General features: G+C 52.0%; 1 protein-coding gene across 1 annotated transcript; it reads right to left on the bottom strand.

The window, feature by feature from the left end:
* Nucleotides 1-923: 923 nt before the first annotated feature.
* LOC136663255 (gamma-aminobutyric acid receptor subunit alpha-3-like) lies at nucleotides 924-25629 on the bottom strand. The gene is made up of 8 exons (XM_066640254.1): nucleotides 25527-25629; nucleotides 15695-15762; nucleotides 12987-13207; nucleotides 11169-11251; nucleotides 8810-8944; nucleotides 5328-5480; nucleotides 2667-2878; nucleotides 924-1286 (listed from the first exon to the last, which is right to left on the bottom strand). Exons 2-8 carry the CDS (start codon nucleotides 15695-15697, stop codon nucleotides 924-926), a joined length of 1170 nt encoding a protein of 389 aa, XP_066496351.1. The 5' UTR covers nucleotides 15698-15762; nucleotides 25527-25629.
* Between the last annotated feature and the right edge of the window lie 358 nt (nucleotides 25630-25987).

Genomic DNA, 25987 nt, shown 5'->3' with positions numbered 1-25987 from the left:
GCATTGCCGCAAGGCTAAACCGTGCCCGTACAGCATTTGGAAATCCAGTCCACAATAACCGCAGATAATAAATACATGGTGTCCCTCTGTGACCACAAGCAGGTAACCGAGACCTACAAGGTCAAGCATGGAATTCAGAGGGAGAGAACTTCACCAGTATCCGTAAAAGAAGCAGGAATGTGGTGGGAACTCAACTGCTGGGTCTGCAACTCTACAGACTGCCTTGATAGTCCCAGGCGTGTCAGTTGTTGCCATCCACTCAGGCTAACTCATTGAAATTAATGCCAATGTGGACCCGCCTTGCCCTAGCACATGCGCGCGCATGCCGTGGCTAATCTGCGTCTGCCTCTCCTAATGGCAACTCCCAAGATGGCTCTGTTTAGGCTCTCCAGAAGGGGATCGCTTTTCTCTTAGAGATAGTGGCTGCTCCAGAGAGAAAGTGGCTATTGCACAGCAGGAGAGAAGCCGTGGAGCCAGCCTCACCAACCAGATCCACGAGGCCAGGGGACACTACTTTGCCAGGACCACCCATCAGAGGGCAGGAAGAAACTGCCCAGCAGTCCTCAGCAGGACAGAACAGAATGGCCAGGCCAGGCAGCCGGTTTCCAGGCAGGGGAGGGGGAGGGAGGGGGAGTGCAGGCGTCAGAATCAGCGAATCAGAGGGACGCTTTGCTAGGACACCTTCTGCCCAGAACAAAAAGAAATGAATGTAAACAAGGAATAAACTGAATGTTCTTGGTTATTTTTCTTTTTTAAAAAAATCACAGTTTGGTTTGCAGGAGAGAAGAAAGAAGTCAGGTGGAGAAAAGTAACAACAGCAACAGATAAAATGCAAGTGTCACCACCAGCCAGAAGGCAAAGGAGCCCTGCAGAGACTCCCCTGCCCATGCCACAGGGATGGATGGAAGGGCAGTGGGGCTGCTTCATTCCTTGGGGATCATGCCCTTGATGGCCGACTCCCGGTTGACATACGTCGCCCAGTAGACCATGTTGAAGATGGCGAACAGGATGGGGAAAACTATGCGGGACATTTTGTCTACCTTACTGACGCTGTTGTAGGTCTTCTTGTTCTCAGGAGGCTTCTCCTCCAGCCGGGGCACCTTCGGGGGGATGACCACTGCTGTGGGGGTGGCCGTGGTGGTGGTGGTGGTGGCGGCGGCGGCAGCGGCAGCACTCTTGGCAATGGTGGGCAGACCTGGCTCCTTGGTGATGTTGAGGGCATAGGTTGTGCCCACAATGTTGTAGGTGTTGTTGGTCTTCTTTGCCAATGTAATAGGCTCCTTTTTCTGAGAAGGAAAGGGGAGACCTTTGGAAACTAGCACAGGTGCACGGCTGAAAAGCCGCCCCTGAAAGGCCACCAGAACTACCCAGCACTGCAGGCAGCAGCTGTCCCGATCATGCTGTGTCAGAGCCGCCAGACAAGTTCTGTGTAACTGTCCAAGCCTGTCAAGAAGGAACTGTGGGGCCGGGAGGCCTGCGGCCTGCAACGCGTGTCTTGTACAGCCCTGAAGGCAGCCAGAGAGACGGGGGCCAGCAGAGAAGCTGTGGGCACAGCTCCTCTGCTTTCCCGTCACTCATGGGGGCTGAGTGGGTTGTGTGGGCATCTGGCCAGTTTTAGGACAGGTGCAGCTCCTCCACCTGGTCAAAACGAAGATCTCTTCCAGGACTGACCCTGCGGCTGTGCTTGTTTGTCGACTACGAAACAGCAGGAAGTGTGTTGCTGCCTCCAGCACACTCCAGCCTGGTTAAGAAGAAATGGCAAAATGCTGCTGAGTCCCTGAACTCAGATGCGTGGAGGCTGCCACCTTTAACAGCATCAAGCTGAAAGGAAAGACGGCTGGCGTGGTCAGCATGCTGGAAGCCGAACAAACGCGGCCCTGGCACGCTAGCAGGAGATCAACACACAGCTCTCTAGAGCTGCCAGAGCCACCAGCCGACAACAGACACAGCTTGGGCAGGCTGCTTTGTCTTCAGCACCGATGGGAGATGCCAACCAGACCTGCAAATGTCAAAGATGCTTTGAGGCGACGAAATCCCAAAAACGTTTTGTGGTGCCAAACAGCCAGAGAACGGAAGAGGCCAGCGGTGGCTGGAAGTGGGGCTGAAGCAGCTCTCTGGCTTTATTGGAGGAGCTACAAATGTCAGTGCCCCCCAAAAAGTAGTGTGGTAGTGGGGGGGGGGAGCATTTCGGAAGGGGAGAAAGTAGCCTGGGCTCTGTATGTTAGCTTTCTGAAAGACAAATATTAGTACACGTAAAATATTAGTACACTCCCTTCCTAGGCATTTTCCCAGAAGCGAGTCTTATGGACTTTGATGGTGTTATAAAGATCTCTTTCCAACCTGTCACTGGAAAGTGGCAGCAAGACCCTCCGCCAGGAGCTCTTCTCCTTGTGCACTGATGACAGAGACAAGGAGGAGCCCTTGGAGTGGTGAAAAGGACTTTTCAGGGGTCTGGCAAATGGACGGACCAGTGGAAGGAGGATTGCTTGCCCCTGCAGCCCTCAACTCACACTGTCCATGTCAACACTGCCCATGAGTTCAAGTGCTGGGTAGGACCGGCGCACATATGTGGATTCTGTGTGGAGACTGGCATGTGTGTGAGATTCCGGGTGCACACATGCACACTTCCCTTTAGAGTCTGCACCTTCCCTTCTGCATGGCCTCACCTTCAGTTCTTGGGTCTCCAGCACCTTCTTGCCATCCCAGGCCCAGCTGCGCTTGGTGAAGTAGTTGACCGCAGCAAACTCAATCAGCGCAGAAAACACAAAGGCATAACAGACGGCTATGAACCAGTCCATGGCCGTCGCATATGCCACTTTTGGCAGTGAGTTTCTTGCGCTGATGCTGAGAGTGGTCATGGTGAGGACAGTGGTAACCCCTGTGGAAACAAAACCAGAGCAGAGTCAGCCGGGCAGAGACAGAGGCTGGGCGGCAACACCCACCTAGCAAGGCTATGTGCCTCCTTGCACCGCTGGGCCTTGTGCGTCCCGCCATGAGGTGCCACGATGAGATGCCAAGGACCAGAAGGGCTGGTGGCATACTTGGGTGCAGCCCCATCAGTGAAGCTGTGCCCAACTACACCATCAGCACATTTGGCCAAGAAGGCAGGGCACTCAATGGCGGGCAGTGAGGCCTAGTGGCAGAGAACGAGGCAGGCACAGCCAGTCCCACCAGCAGTAGCTTGGAGTCTAACCCTGATGAGGAGGGAGCAGTCAAGTCAGAACCACCCCAGGACTCAACACCAGGCTGGAACCGGAGCCTGTCAGTTGGGAGACCAGAGTCACAGACCCAGCGCAGCACTCGGAACCTGACTCTCCCAAAGAACTAGCCCCCCGCCACACACACACAAAGGACCTGTGCTGACCCTGGGCAAGAAGGGACATGCTGGAACAGTCCAAGGACCCAGGCAAGGCAGCTGCCTCTTGAAAAGGCGGTGGGCAGGTCTGTGCCTGGAAGGATTCCAGGCTTCTGCCTCTCAGTCCTGCAATGGGCCTGCATGGAGTTCTCCATGGTGCTGAAAGAACAGCCTAAAACAGATCAGCCTGCCTTCTCCTTGGGTTCCTCCTTCAGGGAAGGCAAGGCAGGTCCTCGCCCTCTTGGAGATGCCTGAGGGCTCATTCAGGGAGAACCTGAGCACTTCTCTCAGGGCCCAGACAAACCTCACAGGTGAGAAGCCAGCAAGCCGGTGGGGCGGGCCTTATCCCCCAGAAGGATCCACAAAGTCAGCAGCATCAACAGGCTGAAATGCAGCTTGGAGACCAGGGAGGATGGATCCTGAGTGCTCAGTTGTGGATTGACATTGTGGGGCCCCCAAAGTCTGAAGGGCTCCCACTGCAAAGCAGCCCTCAGAAATTCACTGGGTCAGTGGAATTTCTACTTCCAGTTCAGCTCCACCGGCTGTGGGACACTTCTGCAGTTCTGCCATGAAGAGATGCACTCAAACAAAGCAGTTGCCTGGTACCTCTTCTGACACAGCATCAAGAGCCACGCCAGCGTTAACCAGGGAGGACAGAGGCTGCACCTGATGGTTGTTACCTGTGTTCAGTTGGGCCGTGACACCTAGGAGGCAGCCTCTGCTATGGAGAAAATGTCACGTTCTCAGGTTATCACAGATGCAATGTCACGTTCTCGGGCACACAGGTGCAAGCCTTGCAGAAGCCAGTGCACACAGAGGGCTGGGCTACACAACTGCTAAAAAGGCATCCTTTCAACTGTGCTGCACAGGGAAGGGAGGTCAACCAGTTCCCCACGTCACTGTGCTGCTGAACCCTCTCCCTCCCCAGTGGCCACTTGGAAAACAGTTGCTCCAGTTAGGAGTGACCACAGGGTGCCTTCCAAGCCCAGTATCACTGGCCAGCACTCTTAGAGCAAAGGGGGGATTCGACTGACTCCTGAGGCCTGGGTCATGATGGAGAGGTCGAGTCACTTCTTTGCATGTGGAAGGCCCCGGCAGGACCCACCCCTGACAACCTCTCTGGGGAAGATCCTTCTCTGCTGCAGAGCCTCTGCTGTCAGGCAGTGCAGACACCAAACCCAGCTGGATGTACCAAGGTGGTCTCCATCTGTGTTAGGAAGTTTCCTCTTCATACAACCACTTTTACCTGACCAGGGTTGGGGGACACAGGTAGGACTGAGGAAACTTGTCCCAAAGGGCTGGAGGGAGACCATTTTTAACACTTTCTCCAGCAACTGGGGGAAAGAAACCACCACGGCCAGGCAGGGGATGAGAACACCTTGGCCTGAGCTCTGCTCTGTTTCCTTGGGCATCTCTCAGGCTGCTCCAGGCAGTCCCTGACCAACGCAGTCAGCAGGAATTTCCCACATTCTGTGTTCACTTTGAGCCACACCAGGAAATTTCCCCTCCCAACAAAGTGAAGCAAGACATTCACTGTCACTTCACCCTCCACTGCCAGTCAGATAAACCTGATTTATTAAACTCTGCTGCTGTCTTGCTGCCAGCTCTGCACACGCTCAAGGCCTTGCAGACAATGTCACCCTTTCTTTCTGTTCCCAATGCATCTTGAACAGTCACACTAATTCCTTCCAACTCCACAGTACTCTCTTTTCTTTTTCTAGTGGAATCCAAATCGGAGCCAGTGCACACAGTAAACATTGCTCAGGCTGTCAGCCACACCTGGGACGGCCATGCTGTGGGGAGTGCGGTAATTTGGCAAGAACAGCAGAGTTGATTACACTTTATCCAAATACCCACTATCTGTGTGGCACTCAAGAGGGTCTGACAGATGGTTTAGGATGGGTGCAGAGCACTGCCTCCCACTTCTGCCCCCCTCCTCAAGGTCTCCAAGTGCCCTCTGTCAAAAACTCACCAAACACAGTCCGTGCTGGGACACTCTCTCGGTTGAGCCAGAAGGAGACCTGGGACAGAATGACCGTCATGATGCACGGCAAATAGGTCTGGATCACAAAGTACCCAATCTTGCGCTTCAGGTGGAAGTAAGTGGTCATCACGATGTACGTCCCTGGAAGGAAAGATGATAGAGCACAGCTGCATCCACATCCATTGGACCAGGCAGAGAAGTCTTCTGGGCTGGCAATGAAACCAATCTCTGGTGTCCTTAAGAACAGTAAACATTGCAAGGGCGCTTACTGGCTGCACTCACCAATCCAGCCACTCCCATTGCAGCTGGCCCACTTAAAAGCACCCTTATGACAGTTCTGTAAGGACAGTTCCACTCACAGGTCATCCAAAAGTCTCTGAATACCATTTACCTGGCAGTGGTAGAAAAATGAAGGGGTCAGCAATTCCCTTCCTGTTTACAACACCAGGGTCCTTCCCTATTGGTTCCTCGTAGTGATAAAAGGGATAAACCCATAGCACAGTTTTACATATTGAACACATATTTGCGTGAGCCACCTGAATCCTTACATGAGGACACAGTCCTGGCTTGCTAGCACTTTCCTTGCTCCTGCCATCTGCTGGGAGGCATGAGTGCTGCACAACCAGGGAAGGTGGGAAGCAATGCGGGCAGGTGGAAGACCTTTTTGTCTGTTCCCAGAATAATCTATTCAGGCAGGAGGTCTGGTCTAGAGGGTAGAGCCTCCATTTGCCTGAAGATAACATCCACAAGGTCGCCAGTTTGAGGCCACCGGCACCGTGCGACCTTGAAGCAGCTGACAAGCTGAGCTGAGCTATTTCTATCTGCTCTGAGCGTGGGAGGATGGAGGCCAGAATGTGAAACCAGATCAGAGTGAAACATCTGCATTGTTGTGGCTCTTGAAAGATAGAGCCTTCTTTCAATTGTAAAAATCCCTACCGGGATTTAAATTAGCCTGCCTATGTAAAGCGCCTTGAATAAAGTCTTGAATAAAGACCAAGAAAGGCGGTATATAAATACCTGTATTATTATTATTATTATCTACCACTTCTTCAGCTTGTTCATAGAGGTAGTGCCATAGCTAGGTCATTTGACACCCAGGACCCATACATTTTTGACACCCTCCCATACAACAAATAAATTCATCTGGGCTGCAGGTCCAGGCAGGAGCCCACATCAAGCCACCCAGCAAACCTTGGCCACAGAGGCCAACTGAGAGCCCAGGTCTACCCGCCTGGAGGAAGTGGCTCCAGAGGGCAGCTGGAACTTGAGCTGCCAGTTGGCCTCCATGGCCAAGGTTTGCTGGTAGATCTGGGCTTAAAGTCCAGGCAGGAGCCCAGGTCTACCTGCCCAGCAAACCTTGGCCACACAGGCCAAAGTTCAACCAGGAGCCCAGGTCTACTCACCTGGTTCACCTGGGCTCTGGAGTTAGGAGAGTGATCATGTCCCCCCCTCCCCAACACAAACACTGGATCCATCCCTGGCTCAGTGACATACTGCCTCTGCATCTGGAGGTTGCACACTAACCACTGACAGACTATAGTCCACCATGAAGAGGGTGACCAGATGTTCTCTTTGTCCAGGACCTCCTCCTGGAAAAGAACTTAAGGGCGCAATCCAAAGCGCCCGCTCAGTTGGTTCAAGTCCCTTGCACCAGCTGATGACTGTAGCGAAAGTGCCATAAAGCACTTTTGTGACACTCTTGGGGGAGATAGGCCGGCGCACAGGCATGTGCCAACCTCCCTGCGCTGATGGAGGCCCTGGGGCAGGGTGAGTTCGCACCGGCTGAGCTTGGCTGGTGGGGGGGCCCTGGGGGGGCATGGGGAGGAGGTGGGAGGGAGGCATTTTGAGGCGGGGGGGCAGGAGGTGAGCAGGGAGCAGGAGACAGGGCCAGGATCCGGTAGTTTTGCTGGATCCTAACCCTCTTCCCAGTAAGCCTGGCCCAGTCATGGGCTGCTGGATTTGTGACACCGATTTAGGTGGTGTGGATCCAAGTAGCCCCATTGGGGCTGCTACAGTGTTACCCGGGGTAAGGGGAATTTTTTTCCCTTGCCTGGGCGGGCCTACAGTCAGCCCCAAACTTGCGCTGGATACAGCACAGGCCTGCCAGCCTAGAAGAGAAGCCCAGATTGCGCCGCACATTCCCTCCTTTTCCGTGTCTCCTTTTCCCCCTGCAGGCAGCACATAGCCTTCTTGTAATTAAATAAATTATATGTAAATATAATTTGTAAATATATGTAAATTTATATAATTACAAGAAGGCTATGTGTTGCCTGCAGGGCCTACATATTACATTATGTGTAATAGTTTATATGTAATATAGTTTAAAATTTAATAAGTAATATAGTGTTTAAATCAACCACATGAAATCAATAGATTAATGCTTTAAGCTTTTATTTTGTCGTCCTACGTTTTTGTTGGATGTCCTACATTTTGGGATGCCTTGTCCTCTTTTGAGGTTATGTGATCTGGTCACCCTAACCATGAATGTTTAGAATCCACTTTAACATGATGGTATTATTTTTAAAAACAACCAGTTCCACAATTTTGGTCACTACTGGTGTCACTTCCCCTCACCCTCAGAGGATGTCACCTTACTAACACACACCTTATTGGTTCTATGATGTATCATAACATCTCATTGCCTCTTCAGATAACACAGGTCTACAAAATTGAGGGTCAGAAAAGTTTTTCCCAAACTTTATAGTGGTTTGATATGAATCTGGGTTGCCGATTCCAAAAATGGCATCTGTTTTGCCCTATCATGTCTAGTTTTGGAGATATAATATAGCCTCATTAGTGAATGGTTCAAACAGCTTCCTCATGAGGAAGCCATGGTGTAGGCTTCCTAACGTTTGAGGTTACGTTTGAGGAAGCAAAATGCGTGCTGGCCTGTGGAATCAGTGTCATTGGTCCATTCTGAGTTAAAGAAATCTACTTTACATTATATAAAACAGTTGCATTTTTGTTTTCTGGTTTTTTCCCGTAACACTTGACAGAGTGGAGGTATTTCACTCCTGTTTGTTTCATTGCATTCTGCTATAAATTACGCATCAAATGGCATATAAATGATGGTATTTTTCCTAAGAACAGCTATTTTTGTCACTCCCCCTGATGGCAGTGCCTGGGGCGAATCGCCCCCTCTGCCGCCACTGCCCAGGCAGCTAGTGGCACTGGGATCTAGAGAGCGCTTGGCTTCCCAGATGTGAACCAGAGCCTTGTTCCCTGTGGGGTGTGAAGCTTTCAACAGATTCCTAACAAATATTTTACAGAAGAGAAACCAAAGCACGATCCTGAATGCAGGAGGTGCTTCACCTCCAGTTGGCAGGTGGCCAACACCCAGCCTCAGAGGTTGTTCTGGCAGCACTGCAAGTGGCACAGGTTCATGGCTACCAGCTGCGGGGCTGGAAGAGTGGCCAAGAACGCCTGCAGGCGGCACTTGGTGCCCCTCAGGAACTCAGCTCCTCTGGTACCTGTGCTGGAGTCAATGGAGTCTCTCCCGACATTGTGGCCCAGCAAGTCATACTGATTCAGGCGTGAGCCTCCTTCGGCCACCTCCACTTTACCCAGGGTCCAGGTGTAAATGACTTCGGTCTTGGTGTAGGCATCTGTGGAAGAAGGAGGGGAAAGAGTAGCATTAGCCACCACCGTCTGCCTCTACCAAGCACAGCATGCAAGGACTGTAAAGACCACCGCAAGGCCTGGAATAAAAGGCTCCCAGGAGAAGGCTGCCTCTGGAACAAAGGTGTCTGTCTGGAGCCACATCTTACCTGACTTCCAGCAGATGGACACTAGTACGGAGGGGAGTTGCACCCACCCTGGCCCATCATTCAGGCTCTCCTGAACTCCATGCAGACGTGGCTGGTTGGATAAGACTTAATTCTGAAGTTTTCTCCAGGAATGGGAAACACACTTGTACCTTGTCTCAGTGTCTTGCTAACATAATCTGGGTCTGTTCATGTCCTTCAGGCTGTGCAATAGTCACAAGGTGGTCCAACTTTTGCCTCTCTGAATCAGTGACTGTAGTGCCCCCTGCTGGCCCACTGGAGACCTTTCTAGGCTGCTGTCAGTGCTCAGACTGGGAGCTGAGTGTGTGTGGGGGGGGGGGGGGAGCTTGCAAGCCTGCACTCTGAGGCTTCTCCCAGAAGCCAGCCATAGTTGAGGCCAGCCAGTGCTGAGGCAAATGTCACGCAGTTCTTTAAAAAGGGAAAGAGGGGGGACCCAGGAAACTATAGGCCGGTCAGCCTAACATCCATACCGGGTAAGATGGTGGAATGCCTCATCAAAGATAGACTCTCAAAACACATAGATGAACAGGCCTTGCTGAGGGAGAACCAGCATGGCTTCTGTAAGGGTAAGTTTTGCCTCACAAACCTTTTAGAATTTTTTGAAAAGGTCAACAGGCATGTGGATGCAGGAGAACTCATGGACATTATATATCTGGACTTTCAGAAGGCATTCGACACGGTCCCTCACCAAAGGCTACTGAAAAAACTCCACAGTCAGGGAATGAGAGGGCAAGTCCTCATGGATTGAGAACTGGTTGAAGACCAGGAAACAGAGAGTGGGTGTCAATGGGCAATTTTCACAATGGAGAGAGGTGAAAAGCGGTGTGCCCCAAGGATCTGTCCTGGGACCGGTGCTTTTCAACCTCTTCATAAATGACCTGGAGACAGGGTTGAGCAGTGAAGTGGCTAAGTTTACAGATGACACCAAACGTTTCCAAGTGGTGTAGACCAGAAGTGATTGTGAGGAGCTCCAGAAGGATCTCTCCAGACTGGCAGAATGGGCAGCAAAATGGCAGATGCGCTTCAATGTCAGTAAGTGTAAAGTCATGCACATTGGGGCAAAAAATCAAAACTTTAGATATAGGCTGATGGGTTCTGAGCTGTCTGTGACAGATCAGGAGAGAGATCTTGGGGTGGTGGTGGACAGCTCGATGAAAGTGTCGACCCAATGTGCGGCGGCAGTGAAGAAGGCCAATTCTATGCTTGGGATCATTAGGAAGGGTATTGAGAACAAAACGGTTAGTATTATAATGCCGTTGTACAAATCTATGGTAAGGCCACACCTGGAGTATTGTGTCCAGTTCTGGTCGCCGCATCTCAAAAAAGACATAGTGGAAATGGAAAAGGTGCAAAAGAGAGTGACTAAGATGATTACGGGACTGGGGCACCTTCCTTATGAGGAAAGGCTATGGCGTTTGGGCCTCTTCAGCCTAGAAAAGAGACGCCTGAGGGGGGACATGATTGAGACATACAAAATTATGCAGGGGATGGACAGAGTGGATAGGGAGATGCTCTTTACACTCTCACATAATACCAGAACCAGGGGACATCCACTAAAATTGAGTGTTGGGACGGTTAGGACAGACAAAAAAAATTTTTTCTTTATAGGAGATACAGCAAGCTGGACTAGATGGGCCTATGGCCTGATCCAGTGGGACTGTTCTTATGTTCTTATGAGGCAGGGACTCCCTGAAGTGGCTGCCAGGAGGGTTTTCCTCACTCGGGCACTGTTTTGGGATGTGGAGTTGTGGTGCTCAGGAGTCACTCCTTCTGGATGCTCCTATGCAAAGGGAGGACCTGCACGCTCAGAGTGCCCTTCTAAGATGGAAGAGGAAGCCCAGGACTCTAAGGGGGGGAAGTCATTCTAGAGACAGCTTGTTCTTCCATGGAGGCCCCCAACCTGGTGCTTGCCTTGAGATGAATGGGGAGGGGACACAGAGGTGGAATGTCCTGCAGTTCCCCTGCAGCAGTGTTGGCCTGGCTGCGAGAGAGCAAACATGCCTCCGAACCAGGACTGCAGGCGCCCTGCCAGGCAAGTACTCACAGCTCCCAAACTTCAGTGGGCAGGCATGCACATCCATGGGGAAGTCCTCCAGATGCATGGGGCACTCTGCATGGATGGTCAACCTGCAAGACACAACGGACCCTGCTCATGAACTGGTCAGGTGCAAAATCCACAGGAAGGAGAACTGGGGGCTGTGCCAGAAAGCTACGATTCACTTGAGGGGTCCCTTGGCTGGGGGGCCTAATTCATTTCACTCACTCATTTCAATGATTTGTTTCATTTCTGACAAGTTCAATTCATTTTTAATTGTTTTCAATGGGCAAAACTCAATTCACTGTAACTTTTTCATTTGTTTTCAGAATGGGATGAAACATACCAAGATGGAAGCCCTCCATAAGGGGACAAAGGTCAGCACATTGTTGCTGAGGTTTACATTCTGGGAGCAAGGGCTGCTCCTGCCACCCATTTTTGTGGCCACTTTACACGGAACTCACAGGTAATGTAGAAGTGTTCCTATGTGAGACCCAGGCTAAATGTTACATGAAGAGGTGCAGCGGCTCAGATAATATTGATCCAAAAAATTCAGAGTTTGAGCTTATAATTGTGTTTTCTGCCCAACTTGCCCCAAAGTCATAGAAGAGCTGACCCAAGGAAAGTCTGTCTGCTTGTTTCTGATGGATCAGAGCAGTCAGTCACAGTGTCAATCACACCCAAGCTCCCCCTTGCTGCTTGGAGGCCACAGAGGAAGTGGGGACAGACAAAAGAAGGAGGGGGAGGGAAGGAGGGAGGGAGAGGACAGAAGACCACCAGTTGTCTGAAGCTGCTTTGGATGGCTTTGCTTCTGTTTGCCTTGGAGGAACCTGGAGCTGTTTAGAGCTTTCTCTGAAGTGGCTCTGAAGTGGGGCCATTTTTGTTCAGAGTGTGATTCTTTTCTCATCATAACCATAGAAGAATCCCACTGCCAATCCAGTGGGACTAAGCCATGGTTTTCATGGCTTGTTCTGCTTGGATTTCCACAGTCCACTCCCTCCTTTGCTGGTGGCTGTCAGCCCTCTGCAGGCCCCAGATGCTGCTGGCATCCAGGTATGTCCCACTAGAAGTTGCACTGAGAAACTTGCACTTGGAAACCTCCACAATCACACGTTTCTCCCTGCTCACGCCTACTGCCCCCAAAGCCACAGTTTCAGAGGACTGGTCATAACAAAAACCGCACAAGTGCTGAGCATCAATCAACCCACACTGTCAATGTCCAGGGCAAATAGGTTTGCCTATCAAGTTCATGTGGCCAAAAGAAAGGAACTGCACTTCTGCTGCGGTTACTCATGGAAAGTGATTAGAAATCTTACAGTCATGAACAAGCAACTTTATTGGGAGGGGTGGAGGGCCTTAAACACACACTGAGTCATCAAGACCACCACACAAGGCATGGTCTACTGCTGAGTCAGAACATTTCATGAGGTTATGTCAGTTCAGACTAGCAGCGGCTGTCCCTGGTCTCAGGCTGAGAGAAGACATGTCCAACTGTCTCTTAAGACAGATGCTGGAACTGAACCAGTGTTTCTATATGCCCAAAACGAGCACCGAGTCTTGTGTCAGTTCTTTCACTGAGCAGTGCCAAATGGAGCCAGTTCTGTGCTTTTTGTATGACACCCAGCAGACCTTTATAGGGCTGGAAAGATGTCCAGGCAGTTGACAGAGGAATGGAAAGTTGGAAGAATGCCATCAGAAGACAGTGAGGAGATCGAGGAACCTTTATGCTTTTTTATCTCAGGGTTCAGCAAAGAAATCTAGATGTTGACTCCTGGCATGGAATATCTGGGAAACAACAGACTGTTCAGGAAACAAAATCACACTGACCTCATGGTGTAGAGGAGTGTGCCGTTGTCCACGAGCCGGAGCAGTTTGTTGGGTGTGGTCATGTTGTGGGCGACCGACTTCTTCCCGTTGTGGAAGAACGTGTCTGGGGTCCAGATCTTGCTGGCCAGCAAGTTGTTAAGGGGAAGGATCTTCATTGGACCATCAAACTTCAGCCTCTCATCTCTCCAGGACTGCCGGAAAAACACATCAATGGTGTATTCCTGCCAGAGAAGTGACAGATGAGATGTGAAGCCATTTAGCTGCAGATGGTTTACTCCAGGAGCAAAACAGCCAATCCTCAGTCCAGCATGGAAAGGCAGAGGGCCATGTTCAGGTGAGCTCGCAACAGGCTGTGCTGCTGGGGAGAGCGGACGGACTTCTCTGAAAGCCAGAGCACCTCTTGCCCCTCCCCAAGGGCTGAGCCCTTCCCCTGCTGGGACCTTTCACAGGCGCTGCTGCTCTTGTCCTGAAAGGCAGCTGCCTCCAAAGGCTCCTGAAATAACACTGGGAGGGAATATCTTCTCCAAGGTCAAAACCTGTTCCAGTTATCCATGGCTGTGAGAGCTGCTTGCAAGAGAAGAAAACATGCTCAGGATGCCTGACTAGTTCTGCCCTCTCCTCAGTGCTTGGAGGAAGGTGGCCGAGGTGGGTCTTTGCCATTTCCACTGCTGCCCTTCCAGGGGGAGAATGGGCCGTGGCTGCCTGGCAGGAAGGAAGACAACACCCAGGCCAGAGCTGCAAGAGCACTGCTGGAGTTTCCTCAGGAGGAGCCTGTGGGCTGCGGCCTCCCCTGTCGGCCAACCCCAGTGAGCTCAGCTCCACCAGAACTTTCCTCCTGGCCCTCCCGTGCACAACTGTATTTCTCGGGCTGTAATCCCAGACACACTCGCTCGGGGCAAAGGTCCACTGAACTTACAGATCTTACTTCTGAGTAGATATGCGTAGGGCTGTGTTGTCGGTCGCGCCCCTGTCCTTGTCAGGCACCTCTTCCTAAAGACCCCCAAATGCTGCAGCCTTTCCTCGCCAGGGAGCTGCGCCAATCGTTTGGGCCACTCTCTTCTGCACCCTTCCCAGTTCCACCACATCCTTTTGAGATGGGGCAACCAAAAGGAGGGGCAGGAGTGAAGCATCCCCACTCTTTCTGCCTGGGGTGATGGTGTGCTGGCAGAAGACCCCCCCCCCAATCGCAAAGCAGTAGATTTACTATGCATGGCTAAAAGGTGTGGAACTAAATCAAGTGTGTGTTGAGGGGGCGTATTAGTCTTTCATCTGCTCCCGCTGAACCCATTTTGTCAAACTGCATAGTGGAATGGCAGGCTCTCCCTTCCTCTGCACCTCCCACTTCTCCCTTCTCCACAGTTCATTATACATGCTCCCTTAATCAAATATGCTCCACCTTAGAAGTAATTATGAGGTACTCCCTGAGGGTTGGATGGCTGAATATATTAAGGTTCTTTGCTTTGGTGTGAAAGAGAGAAAGCTGGCCTGACAGCCAGAGAGAGAGAGAGAGAGAGAGAGAGAGAGAGAGAGAGAGAGAGAGAGTCAGGCCAAATTAAAAGCAGCAGCGACATTGAATTAGCTCCTCGCCCCACAGGGACTGTGTCTTCCAAGACCCAAAAGGGACCACTGATGGCGAACACAGTCAAACAGCACACTCCAAAACATTCACTGTCTTCCAGCCCCTCGGGCCAGTCATGCACATTTCTGCCTCTCTCTTGGAGGAGTGGGTCCCCCATGGCTGAACGGCCTTGCAGGTAAGAGAGAAGCAGGACTGCTCTGCACCCACAAGCAAGCGTGTGAGGAGACCTCAGAGTCTGTTCTCGCTACTCCCAGGTCAGGCAGGGTCATCAGAGCCAGAAAGTGCCCCACAGGGGTGGGTGTGAAAAGTGGCACGGAAAAAATGGTCCTCTGATGAGAGTGCTCCCCCACAGAACATGCCAGCCCTCACTAGTTGGGGAGCCCAGGAAGGGACGGTTCTGTCCTCGTCTTTGGGCTGGTGTCGTTGAGACCTCTGAATGAGAACAGACAGCATTTGCATTGCACTTTCTGAATGTACAAAGACATGTTGTGTGTATCACCTTGACACGGTTCTTATACCAGCCCAGTCAGGTGAGTGCGAATTATAAAGCTCTGTGCCAGTTTGTGCCAAGCTTGCCTGCCTCCTGCTGGCGCCTCTGTGCAAGGGAGCAGGGACAAGAAGGGCCACTCAGGGAGGCAGCACAGAGGCAGTCTTTTTTACTGCCAGTCCCCCAGTTTTAATGGGGGAAGAGGTTCAACAGAAAGCCCCTCAGAGGTGCTCTTGGTAAATTCAAGAGTAGAAGTGTAGTAATGAGGCCCCCCTCCCCAGGAGGAGCCCTGGATGCTCCCAGTCTATGGATCTCTCTGGTTTTCTCAGGGTTCCCATTTCAACTGGTTCTCAGATGGCTCCCACTGAAAGAGAAGCATTTTCAAAAATCTTGGAAAGCAAACCAGCAGCTACATTCTGGAGAATGGCTGCCCACTCAGTGGCTTCCCAGACATTCCTTCACAATCTCCTCCCTATCTGTTCACAGGAGACAGATTTCCCCAAAGAGATTGAGAGGTCTCAGGGCGTGCTCCTGGGCAGGGAAGGGACTCTGGAAGCGCCCTGCCCTGAGAGCTCCCTGTCCTCCAGGCTGGCCTGCCTGCCTGCCCTTGCTTCACCCCTTGGTCCAGGACGTGACACATACCATGTCTGTGTCTGAGACGGGACCAAAACTTGTCACGTAAATGTTGGTCTTGACTTCAGTCACAGTGTCTGGAAGAAACAAGAAAAGGATAGTGATTAGGGGTGTATTGGCGTGACCAGAGCTGCTCTCACACCTGCTTGCCCACACCTCCCTCTGTGCCAGCAGCTTCCCTGCACAAGGGCTGGTGAGTGAGCAATTCCGGGCTTTGGTGCCAAGGACTGAGCAGTGGCCAGTCTGGGCAGGGCACACAGGACTCTGGAAGTGACCCCCTTGGAGCTCCCTCTCCTATACAGGCGCTTCCCACCCGAGAGGGTGTGGTTGTGCCCTTGTGTTCCACAGGAAGCCCACGGTCCTTCTCAGAGCAAGTTCCTGACAGACAGGAAACAGTGAAATTTTATGAGCACTGGCGTGTAAAGAGCGTCACCCCCTGCCCTGCAGCTACTGTGGTGTCAGCCGATGCCAAACAAGTCCTTTTCAGCTACACCAGCATGCCAGTGGGACTTCCGCCTCCTTCGCCATTCATTGCCCCCTCCTGTGGCCTGCCTTCTCACCACATCCTGCATGGTTCCGCTGCAGAATGCAAGGCTTCTTTCTGAATAGCTCTGATGTGGGAGCCACGGGGGGGGGGGATTCTGGAGGCCCGGTGCCCTGGACTGCATGGGCACCAAGTGGTTTATTCTCCAAATGCTTTGACAAGGAGGGGGACAAAAGGATGAGGAGCACCTTGGCTGTGGGTAGTGATCTTCTCTGGTCCAGAATGTCTCCTGCCCCTTTTGTCCCTCCAAGCCATGCACAGACTAGCCTGTACTTCTAGGGCAACCCTCCCCCCCCCGGTAGGGCTTAGCCCCCCACCAGGCTTATTCCAGGCCCCTTTGAAAAAGATCTATAGTCCAGAGGGGTCACTGGGTTTGCATCACTTGGTGCAAGAGCTCATTGTGCCACCCCCACGATGGACCTCCTCCAGTACCAGACCAGACAGAATAAATGACACGAGGCACACAGCCTCAATGCGGCAACAGCAACAATCCCCCTTCAGCCCCATTCACTTTATTGTTTTAAATATACAGCAGTACAGGTCGCCTAACAAATCAGTAACCAAGAAAAAACCAGCCGCCAACTTGATGACACACAACTGAGTAAGAATTCCAGTATTAGCTCCGAGAAATGGAATAAGAACTGACTCTTGCTAACACCTGCTCAGTTCCCTGCTGCGTCATAACAGCACCTCATTGGCTCTCAGAACAATCAGCGCCACTGGTCAGTTTTGAGTTAGGAAAATCTACTTTTTGTTACAGATGGCAGTTATGTTTTGCTTTTCAGGTTATGTCCACAACATTTGACAGAATACAGACATTTCAATATGGTTTGTTCCATTACATTCAGCATTAAATTACACGTCAAATGATATATGACATGATGGTATTATTACAAAATTCCAAGATTTCACCATTTTGGCCAGTAGTGGTGTCACCCCCCCAAGTGCATCACCCAGTGCTGTCCACACATCCCCTGCACCCCCCCAGCAATGCCATGGCTTTAGTCTCTTAGGTGCAGAGACATAAAGGGAAAGCATGCTTTCTAAGAAGCAAGGCAATGACAGACACTCCGTCATTGCAAAGGACATTCAGCTCCCTCACCTCCTGCAGTCATTCTCCTTGCTTTGTATCTGGCTACAGGTCCATAAATGATAGTGGCCTGGACCTCCGTGGGGCTTCTGGGGCAAGAAGTTAGCACCCTCCACTTTCCCAGGGAATGTACCACAGGGAGGGTGCCTGGGGTGGCTGCATGAGAGAGGGGGGGCCACCTGGCTCTTCTTGGGCTCTCTGCCTGGGACTGGACCTGTGCGGGGGGGGGCCCTCCTGGCATGCAGATGTCTGGGCTCAGCTGCTTGGCAGTGATAATGATGCCTCTGGGCTGGGGACAGGCTCAGCTCAGCACAGCGCTACTGGCAGCCTCAGAGATTTACTTAGAGATTTCGCTTCACTTTGTACAGTTAATTTTTAACAGGGAGATGCAAACCAGACACTGTGCCTGGGCAGAAAGTGCTCCCCACCCCGCCCCGATCAGAGGGATGAAGTGTTTAATTAATCAGAGGCAGGAGGCGATTGTGCAGCAGCCACACGCTGCAGGGAGCTCCCTCATTCCTCTTGTTCACAACTCCTCACTTTGGGAATTTCTTTCCTATTTTAGCCCCCAGAACAAAAGAGACAGAGAAGCAGCTTTTCAGGCTTTGCTGCAGACCCAGCAGAACATTCCTCAGCTAGTGACTCAGACCGTGGCCAAAAACCAGCTCCTTTGAGCCGCTGGGCTGGGAAGGGGAGGCCTCCCCCCTCCATGGTGCCAGTGGCAAGTGGTGAACCCAGATCAGTAGCCGCCGCCTCCTCCTCCCAGAGACAGACAATTCCAAGGGCAAGCCCAGGGCCTGGGCCACAGGCGGCAGGAAGAGCAGAACACCTCCCAGCCTGCATGGGTCCCCAGTGCCCACCGCCCCTCTTCTGGCCATGGGACGTGGTGCTCTTGATCACAGCCCACTCCATGGGCAGCATGGCTGGGTCTGTTTCTAGGATGTGTAGCATTTTCGCTGCCCCCAGAAAGAGCCTGTGCAGCTCAGCAGAATCCTGCTGTCTTGCAGCTCAGACACCAAGAGGACCCTTGTGGGCTGCTCAATCCTCACAGGCACTTGTCTCGCCCTTGCGACACCTCTCTGGGCTGCACCCCAGCAGCCTGAAGGGTCAATTCCCAGCAAGAACCCTCCTTCTGGCAAGCTCAGCTCCCAGAGCATGGCTGAGGAGCGCTGTGCGACCACCAGCTATGAGAATGGATGGGGTGTGGCCCTAAAACAGGAGTAGCTGCTACAGGTCGCTTCCTCCCCTCTTCTCAATATAAACGACAGGCAGACAGAGGAGCGGACCCAATGCTGTGTCAGTGGGCATTTTGCCTCTCTTGCATCAGGTGGGCTGTCTTCAAAAGCAAAGCTTTGCATGGATTTAAATGTTAATTCAGCCTTATTTTGTGAAATCAATTTTTTTAAAAAGAGGTGCAAAAGTGCTACAGGGATGATGGGGAGCTGGGTTAGCAACCACACAGATGCAAGCCAGTCATCCCTGTGCACAGCTGGCTTCTGCTACAGACTCGCAGAACTAGTTTTTCCTGAACACAACCCCAGAGATTGTTCCTGCTGCACTTTTAACACAGTTCAGTGTGGTGGCTCTACTGAAGCGGCTCCCACTGCTCAGTTCACACACCTGGAAGGCGTAAGCCACAGAGGAGGGTTGCAGTGGAGTGGTGACTGTTCACTCTGTTCACAGAGGTTAGACAAGCAGCAAGGCAGGCTTTGAAGGACACACAGGCCAATTCGTGCTGCATGTTACAGGGGAAAACCCCTAATCCAGTTCATTCATGGAATATTCAGGGATTCAAAGGCAGGCAAGTTTTTTCAAAGGTCGATCAATATTGATACCCGTATAATTAAATTATACAAACAGATCTCATACATCTGCAGTGGTTTAGTCAGCCAGGATCAGGAGATAGAAATGCTTTCAGTCTCTTGCAAAATGCAGCTTACAACATCCAAGTGGAAAAAAACACACACACAGGCCTTCCCAGGGGCCAGCTGATCTTGACGATGAGGCCCCTTTCCAGTCACAAGCACTGGCGAGAAAAGAAAGGCAGCTCCAGGGGCAAGCTGTCACTTGCTGTCCCTTGGGCAATATCCTTCCCCCACCACTGAGGCAGGCGGCAATCTGCCTCTGGCTGGGCCGGGGAGGACAAGCACTTGGGGGGTTTAGACATGGCATTGGTACAGGTGGGTGTGTGTGCACCTGCCTGAGGCCCTGGCGTCATGGGGATCTCCATCTTGATTCTGTTCTCCTCAGGAAAGGCTGAATAATAGGTCATGCCAAGGTGTCCACTAAAAACCAAGTCAAGCCTCCTCTTCATTTGTCCTCCTCCCCCCCCCCACCTGAGCAGCAGAGACTGCCCCATCAGCATTCCCTGCCTGTCTGATGATGTCTCCTGCAGTTAGATATTCTCCGTCCTCCTTGCAAACTGCAGCCACTTTTCTGGTCTGCAAATTAATTGTACGTCCTTACCAGTTGTCCTTACCAAAGTACATCCAACAATATTATGACATGACATGACATGACATGAAGAGGAATGAAGCTCCTTCCTAAAATCTGGAACAGGAGAAGAAGATGAAAAGGTTTTGTCACCAGGGAGGCTTCTTGCCACTGCTTCAGAACCCACTTCCCAGGAGCAGCAGGCACAGCAGGAAAGGGACCAGAAGAGAGCCTGCTCCTGAGAAAGAAGTGCAAGTCTGGAACGGGACCACTGAAGAGCTGGAACGGGACCGCCCCTAGAAAACGCCTGCCAGGAGTTGGAGTTGCAGCTGCAGCCCTTCTTCCCACCCAGAGCATCAATACAGTGGAGCTGGCTCTTTTGAGAACTGCCTGCTTTCTGGGCATTTGCTAAAGGAAAGCATCTAAAGAGCCCAATCCTAGGCATGTCTACTCAGAAGTAACTCCCATTATAGTCAATAAAGCTTACTCCCAAGTAAGTGTAGATAGGACTGCACCTTCAGAAACTTTGTTATGCTACATTACAGGGCGTATTACAGAAGCCAGGCTGATTCTCCCTCAGCAAGGCCTGTTCGTCTATGTGTTTTGAGATTCTATCTTTGATGAGGCATGATACCATAGTCTTTTGAGACTGAAGGTTGCCAACAAAATCCACCATCTTACCCGGTATGGATGTTAGGCTGACCGGCCTATAGTTTCCCGGAGTTTCCCCCCTCTTTCCCTTTTTAAAGATAGGCGTGACATTTGCTATCCTCCAATCTTCTGGCACCGTGGCCGTTTTGAGGGACAAGTTGCATATCTTAGTCAAGAGATCAGCAACTTCATTCTTCAATTCCTTAATAACTCTTGGGTGGATGCCATCAGGGCCCGGTGACTTATTGATCTTTAATTTATCAATGAGGTCTGAAACATCTTCTCTTTTAACCTCTGACTTAATTCCTTGATCAGGAGGGTCCGTTCGGGCAGCGGTATCTGCCCAAGGTCTTCTGCCATGAAGACAGATGCAAAGAACTCATTTAATTTCTCTGCCATCTCTAAGTCTCCTTTTATCTCCCCTTTCCCTCCCCCACTATCCAGAGGGCCAACTGCTTCTCTGGCGGGTTTCCTGCTTCTAACATATTTGAAGAAGCTTTTATTATTCCCCTTAATGTTGCTGGCCAAGCGTTCCTCATAGTCTCGCTTGGCCTCCCGTATCACCTTCTTACATTTCTTTTGCCACAGTTTATGTTCCTTTTTACTCTCCTCATTAGGGCAAGACTTCCATTTACAGAAGGGCTTCCTTGCCCTTTACGGCCTCTCTAACTTGGCTGGTTAGCCATGCGGGTACCCTCCTGGATTTAGTGGAACCCTTCTTCCTTTGCGGTATACACCTCTGCTGGGCCTCTATTATTGTTGTTTTAAGCAGCCTCCATGCACTCTAGAGAGATTGGACTCTTTTTACCTTCCCTTTCAACCTCCTTCTAACCCATCTAAAAAGATGGGCCCAGTCCCTGGGGGACTTCTAGGTTTCAGCCTAGTCAGCCTTATGAATAATACAGCCCTGTTACATTATAAGGCAGAACCACAGATACAAAGTAATTAGGTGATTTGACACCAGGGGTGTCAAACATAAGGCCTGGGGACAGGATGCCACCTGTGGAAGCTTTTTATCCAGCCCACAGGCTCTCAGCTGCTGAGCAGTGCTGAGGTATTACTGCTAAAAGAGCAGCCCCCATGAAAATTGGGCTCTCCCATATCTTGAAATATAAAGGTTTGCATGTTTTCTCTTCTGTCATTTGTAGTTAATGAATTCCTAAGTGAGAAAAAGTGCTTATTTTGGGTTATCAATTGTTTAATGACATCACTTCCTGCCTAACCACTTCCGGCCCTCAGCAGGCATCATGAATGCCATTCGGCCCTTGGTATGAAATGAGTTTGACACCCCTGTTTTAAACCATTCCCAAGTGACTAGCAGCTGACATCTTGCAGAGCTGATCTTGCGTTGCCAGTTATTGGCTCCACAATTCCACCGCATCCCAGAAAAGCCAACACATAACTTTGTGAAGCGTTCGAGATCCAACATCCACAACACTGCCCCTGAAACTTTGGAAGGCTACACTTTGGACACTGTTCTTGGGGGCAGCACTCAAACTGTGGAGCAAATGCAGGCCCCGCTGCTCCTGAGCTGAACTCTGCTCAAGGGCATCCCCCACTCACTGCTGCTGCTTCAAAAATTTCTCAGAGCTGGTCCAAACCTCGTGCCCCTGTTCTGCTTGCTGTTTCCCCTCCTTCCTGAAGGTGTCCAGTCCTCTGCACCTGACAGATGCAGCCTGTGTGTCTTGCCTGCGCCATCACAAACAAGGACAGCATCAGCTTAGCCAGCTCTTCTCCTCAACAGCTGACAGCAGGATGTCGCTAGTGCAGGCCAAGGACAGTCCTTGTTTTGGATGTTCTGAACTACAGGTTGGGGGGGGGGGGTCAGAAACGCCTGCAGCCAGAGCCTCCCTAGCTCGTTTGCTGTTCTACCCAGAAGGGCCTTCTAAGGTCCAGGACAACTGAACGTGGGCTTGTTTTACCCCCCTCCACTCCAGTCCTTGCTGCTGGCGCCCCACCGCAGACCCACCTGCCCCAGAACTAATTTGGGCCCAATCTGAATCACGTACTAATCAACAGACTCTGGCAAGGAGGAATTGGCCCCCCCTCAGGGCTTGTCTGGTGCTGTGGAGGCTACTGATGCTGGGCTCTGACCGCCCTCACCTGACCCCAAATGCGGAGACCTTCCACCCTCTGCTGTGTTGTCAGCTTCCCTTCGAACAGCTGTGAGGGTGGGAAGGAGAAGCACCACGAGGGGCGTGTGCTCCTGGGCGTATCCTGCCTGAAGAGGAGTCATGAAGCTCAGCAGAGTTCTCAGGGAGACCAGGCAGCGGGAGGCAGCAGGGGGCAGGGCTTGCTGGGCAGAGGCCGGCCACACTCCCCACACCTGGCCTGGACCACTGTGCAGGCAAGGCAGCTAGCCCTCCCGCTCTCCAACCCACCCTCTGCCACTTTCAGGCCAAGGATCCAGGAAGAGGCTACCTCCCGTCACAGACGGCCAGCGGCAGTACTTGGAGCAAAGCCCTTCCCTCCAGTGAGGAGCCTGGTGCCTCTCCTGCTATGCCTTGGGGAAAGGAGATGCAAGTGGGAGCGGAGCAGACTCTGAGCTGGAGCAAGGGCCCCTCTGCAGTCTCTGTACAGAGGCCAGGATTGAAGACTGTGCATGTGCACACGCAGTGATAGGTTCTACGAGCAAACACATCTCCTGTGTCCCCCCCCCCCCCCGTGGGCACCTCCATTCTGGTTCACCATCCTTCCCAAAACACCTCTGCTCTCCAGTCTCCCAGTCTGGTGAGCAGTTGCCATGACAGCCTCATCAGGCCATATGCCAGGAGTCTGGCACCATCACGCCAAGCACGCTTGTGTGTGGCCACTGTGCCATTTTCCTGGCAATGGCAAGCAGGAGCAACCATCGGAGTGGGTGGAAGCAGATGGGGAAAGAGCCGGGCGATGAAAACAAACAGGCAGCGGCAGCAAGAGGCAGCCTGTCAGCCACACGGCTTGTTTCCAGCCCCCCTCCCCACAGCCATCCAGAAGGGCCAGACTACTCTCTTTCCTCAGGCAGCGTGTGGCTGGGGGAACCCCACGTGCCTCTGGTGTCTGAAGCTCTGCAGAGGACCCCGAATGTCTGCAGCAGCCATGGAAAATATTCCACAGGTCAGCCAGAGCAGGTGGAAGCCTCCCATGTTGCTTCCACGTGTTTGTCTTCCTACCTCCTCAAGGTTCCCAGTCATTGTAATTCGAGGCTTAAATTGCTTTTCCTCCCAATCCTCTTCCACATTAACGGCACTCATACATCACGCCCCCAGCGTCCCATTTTCTCCTTAGGGTATATCTACTGTATGAAACAAATTGATTGTATTCATTTACTTGGCATGTCTTTCCTCAGCAAAGCAGCAGCAGCACACGTAAAAAGATCTACTTGCCTTAGTAAACCACAAGCTGACCAGGAGCCAACAGACTGACACAGTCACAGAAAGAGTGAACACAATGCTGGGCCGCACTGACGGAGGCACACAGCCCAGACCCTGAGAAGTCAGAGTTCCACTCGGTGCTGCACTCGTCAGACCTCACTTGGAATCCTGAGTCCAGTTCTGGGCACCAACTTTTGAGAAATGCATTGATAAGCCAATGCAGAGAAGGGCAGCCAAGATCGTGAGTGGTCCGGGCACCAAGTCCTGCCAGGAATGGTTCAGAGAGCTGGGTGCGTTTGCCTGGTGGAGAGGAGACCTGATGGCCACTGCTCAGTATCTGAAGGGCTGCCACACAAGAGAGGGGGAGGACTGGCGCTCTGGAGCCCGTGCAGGCAGGACTAGAACCAATGGCTTGAAACTACAGGGAAGGAAATTTAGGACAGACATGTCAAATATATCCTAGCTGTAAAGGTGGCCTAGTACTGGACAGAGGTGCAGCCTTGGACTCATCCTTGCTGGAAGCTGGCAGACAGAGGATGAGTGGCCACCTGTTGGAGATCTCTAGCAGTTGCCTGCGCTAGTGGGGGTGGACTAAGCCCCTCCCAGCTATCTCACCCCAGGAGTCTAATCTTGGGAACCGTAACTTGGGCTGTGTGTTCAAAGTCTTTGCTATACTGCACATGGTCCTCTGAGGAGAGGCACTGTGTCTTAAGCCAGTTTGAGCCTGTGGGGCAGATACAGTGTCAAGAGTGTTGACAGAGTCTCATTGCTAAGGTCCAGGTTCAATATCTGGTAGCATCCCACAAAAGTAAATAAACACCCACCCTCCTTGAAACTCTAGAAAACCTCTGCTGTGCAGCACAGAGAACACTCTGCTGGACAGACCAATGGTTTTCCTTGGTCTACGGCCATCCCATCCATTTCTGCAATGGAGAGAGGGCCAGTGCCTTCATTGCACAGGAACTGAATGAAGTCCACTAAACCCAGGGGATGCATCTCATGCTGTGACCCTCCCAACACACATAGAACATTCTCTGCCTGTTCTCTGCAGACATGGCTGAGCAGTGCCAACAGCTGCCAAGGGTAGCTGGGTCAGATGGGGTGCTGAGATGTTTGGGTCAGAGAGGGCGCTGTGTGGCCTCTGCAACTCCACAGTTCTGTAGTGCCCTGAACACTACAGGGTGTTTACTGGCACTACTCTTAAAATACTGGAGGTTGCCGGGGGGGGGGAGAATTCTCCTCTGTGCTCACTGGGGAAACCCATCAAGCCAATCCACTCCTGCCTTGAGGTGCTCCTGAAAGGCAGAAGCCTGGCTTGCTCACTGCACTGCCCTCTGCTACAATGACCATGCCAGCCTCAACTGGCAGCCTCAGTTCCTGTCTATTTTTCATCTTGGTCTCCTTTCCCACTGCAGGGCACCTATTCAGGAGCTCTGCCAGAGGAGGGAGGAGTCAGCAGTTGACTTCCTGCAACCACCACTCTCTGGCGCGGAAACAGGCAATTCATTATCTTCACAGTTGGACAGACTCCCTTCTGGAGAAGCTCCCAGGAAACCAATATTCTCCAGGGAGCACTGGGATGGACTGCTGGTCCCAAGGTAGAGCTGCTTCTGTGGAACATAAGGAAGCCCCTTTGCCATGCAAGCCATGAAGGAGGCTGCAGGAGTAGCTTGAGGGGAACCCAGCTAATGTGGGAGTCAACAACCAGCAGGAAGCAATGTCAGACCACCCATGCAGCCCACCGATGTCCAGTGCAGCACACTGACTGACCTCCCAGACCTGGTCGCAGTCGGTTGTCATAGCCGTCCAGCAGGCGGTCCAAGATGCGGGTGAAGATAGTGATGTTGTTGTTGTCATCAATGATGTCCGGACCGTGCTTCACATTCTGACCAAACCTGCCAAGTCAGAAAAGGGAAAACAGGTTCACTTTTCTTCTCCAAGGCAGTGCCGTGCAGCTGCCCCACTTTGCCCCCACTAAGTGAAGCCTGGCTGCAGCTCTTGCCATGCCCTGGCTGAATCTGTCTAAGAAAACAAGAACAGCCCTGCTGGATCAGGCCATAAGCCCACCTAGTCCAGCTTCCTGTATCACACAGCGGCCCACCAAAAGCCCCAGGGAGCACACAAGACAACCAGAGATCTACATCCTGGTGCCTTGCCTTGCATCTTGCCTCTTTGATCAGCCTGCCCTGCCCTTCAGGGGGGAGAACCACCATGTGCTGCAGGGGAGCCCT

The sequence above is a fragment of the Tiliqua scincoides genome, chromosome 12 (genome assembly GCF_035046505.1).
Source record: "Tiliqua scincoides isolate rTilSci1 chromosome 12, rTilSci1.hap2, whole genome shotgun sequence".
Taxonomy (NCBI): Eukaryota; Metazoa; Chordata; class Lepidosauria; order Squamata; family Scincidae; genus Tiliqua; species Tiliqua scincoides.
The sequence above is the reverse complement of the archived record's forward strand: the minus strand, read 5'-3'. Positions and strand labels throughout refer to the sequence as shown.

Bases quoted from the DNA above. Each gene is read 5' to 3' on its own strand.
- LOC136663255 (XM_066640254.1), bottom strand. The intron at 8,945-11,168 runs GTGAGTACTTGC...CTTCTTCCACAG, and splicing joins CCCACTGAAGTTTGGGAGCT to ATGCCTACACCAAGACCGAA. The intron at 2,879-5,327 runs GTGAGTTTTTGA...TTGTTTCCACAG, and splicing joins CCCAGCACGGACTGTGTTTG to GGGTTACCACTGTCCTCACC.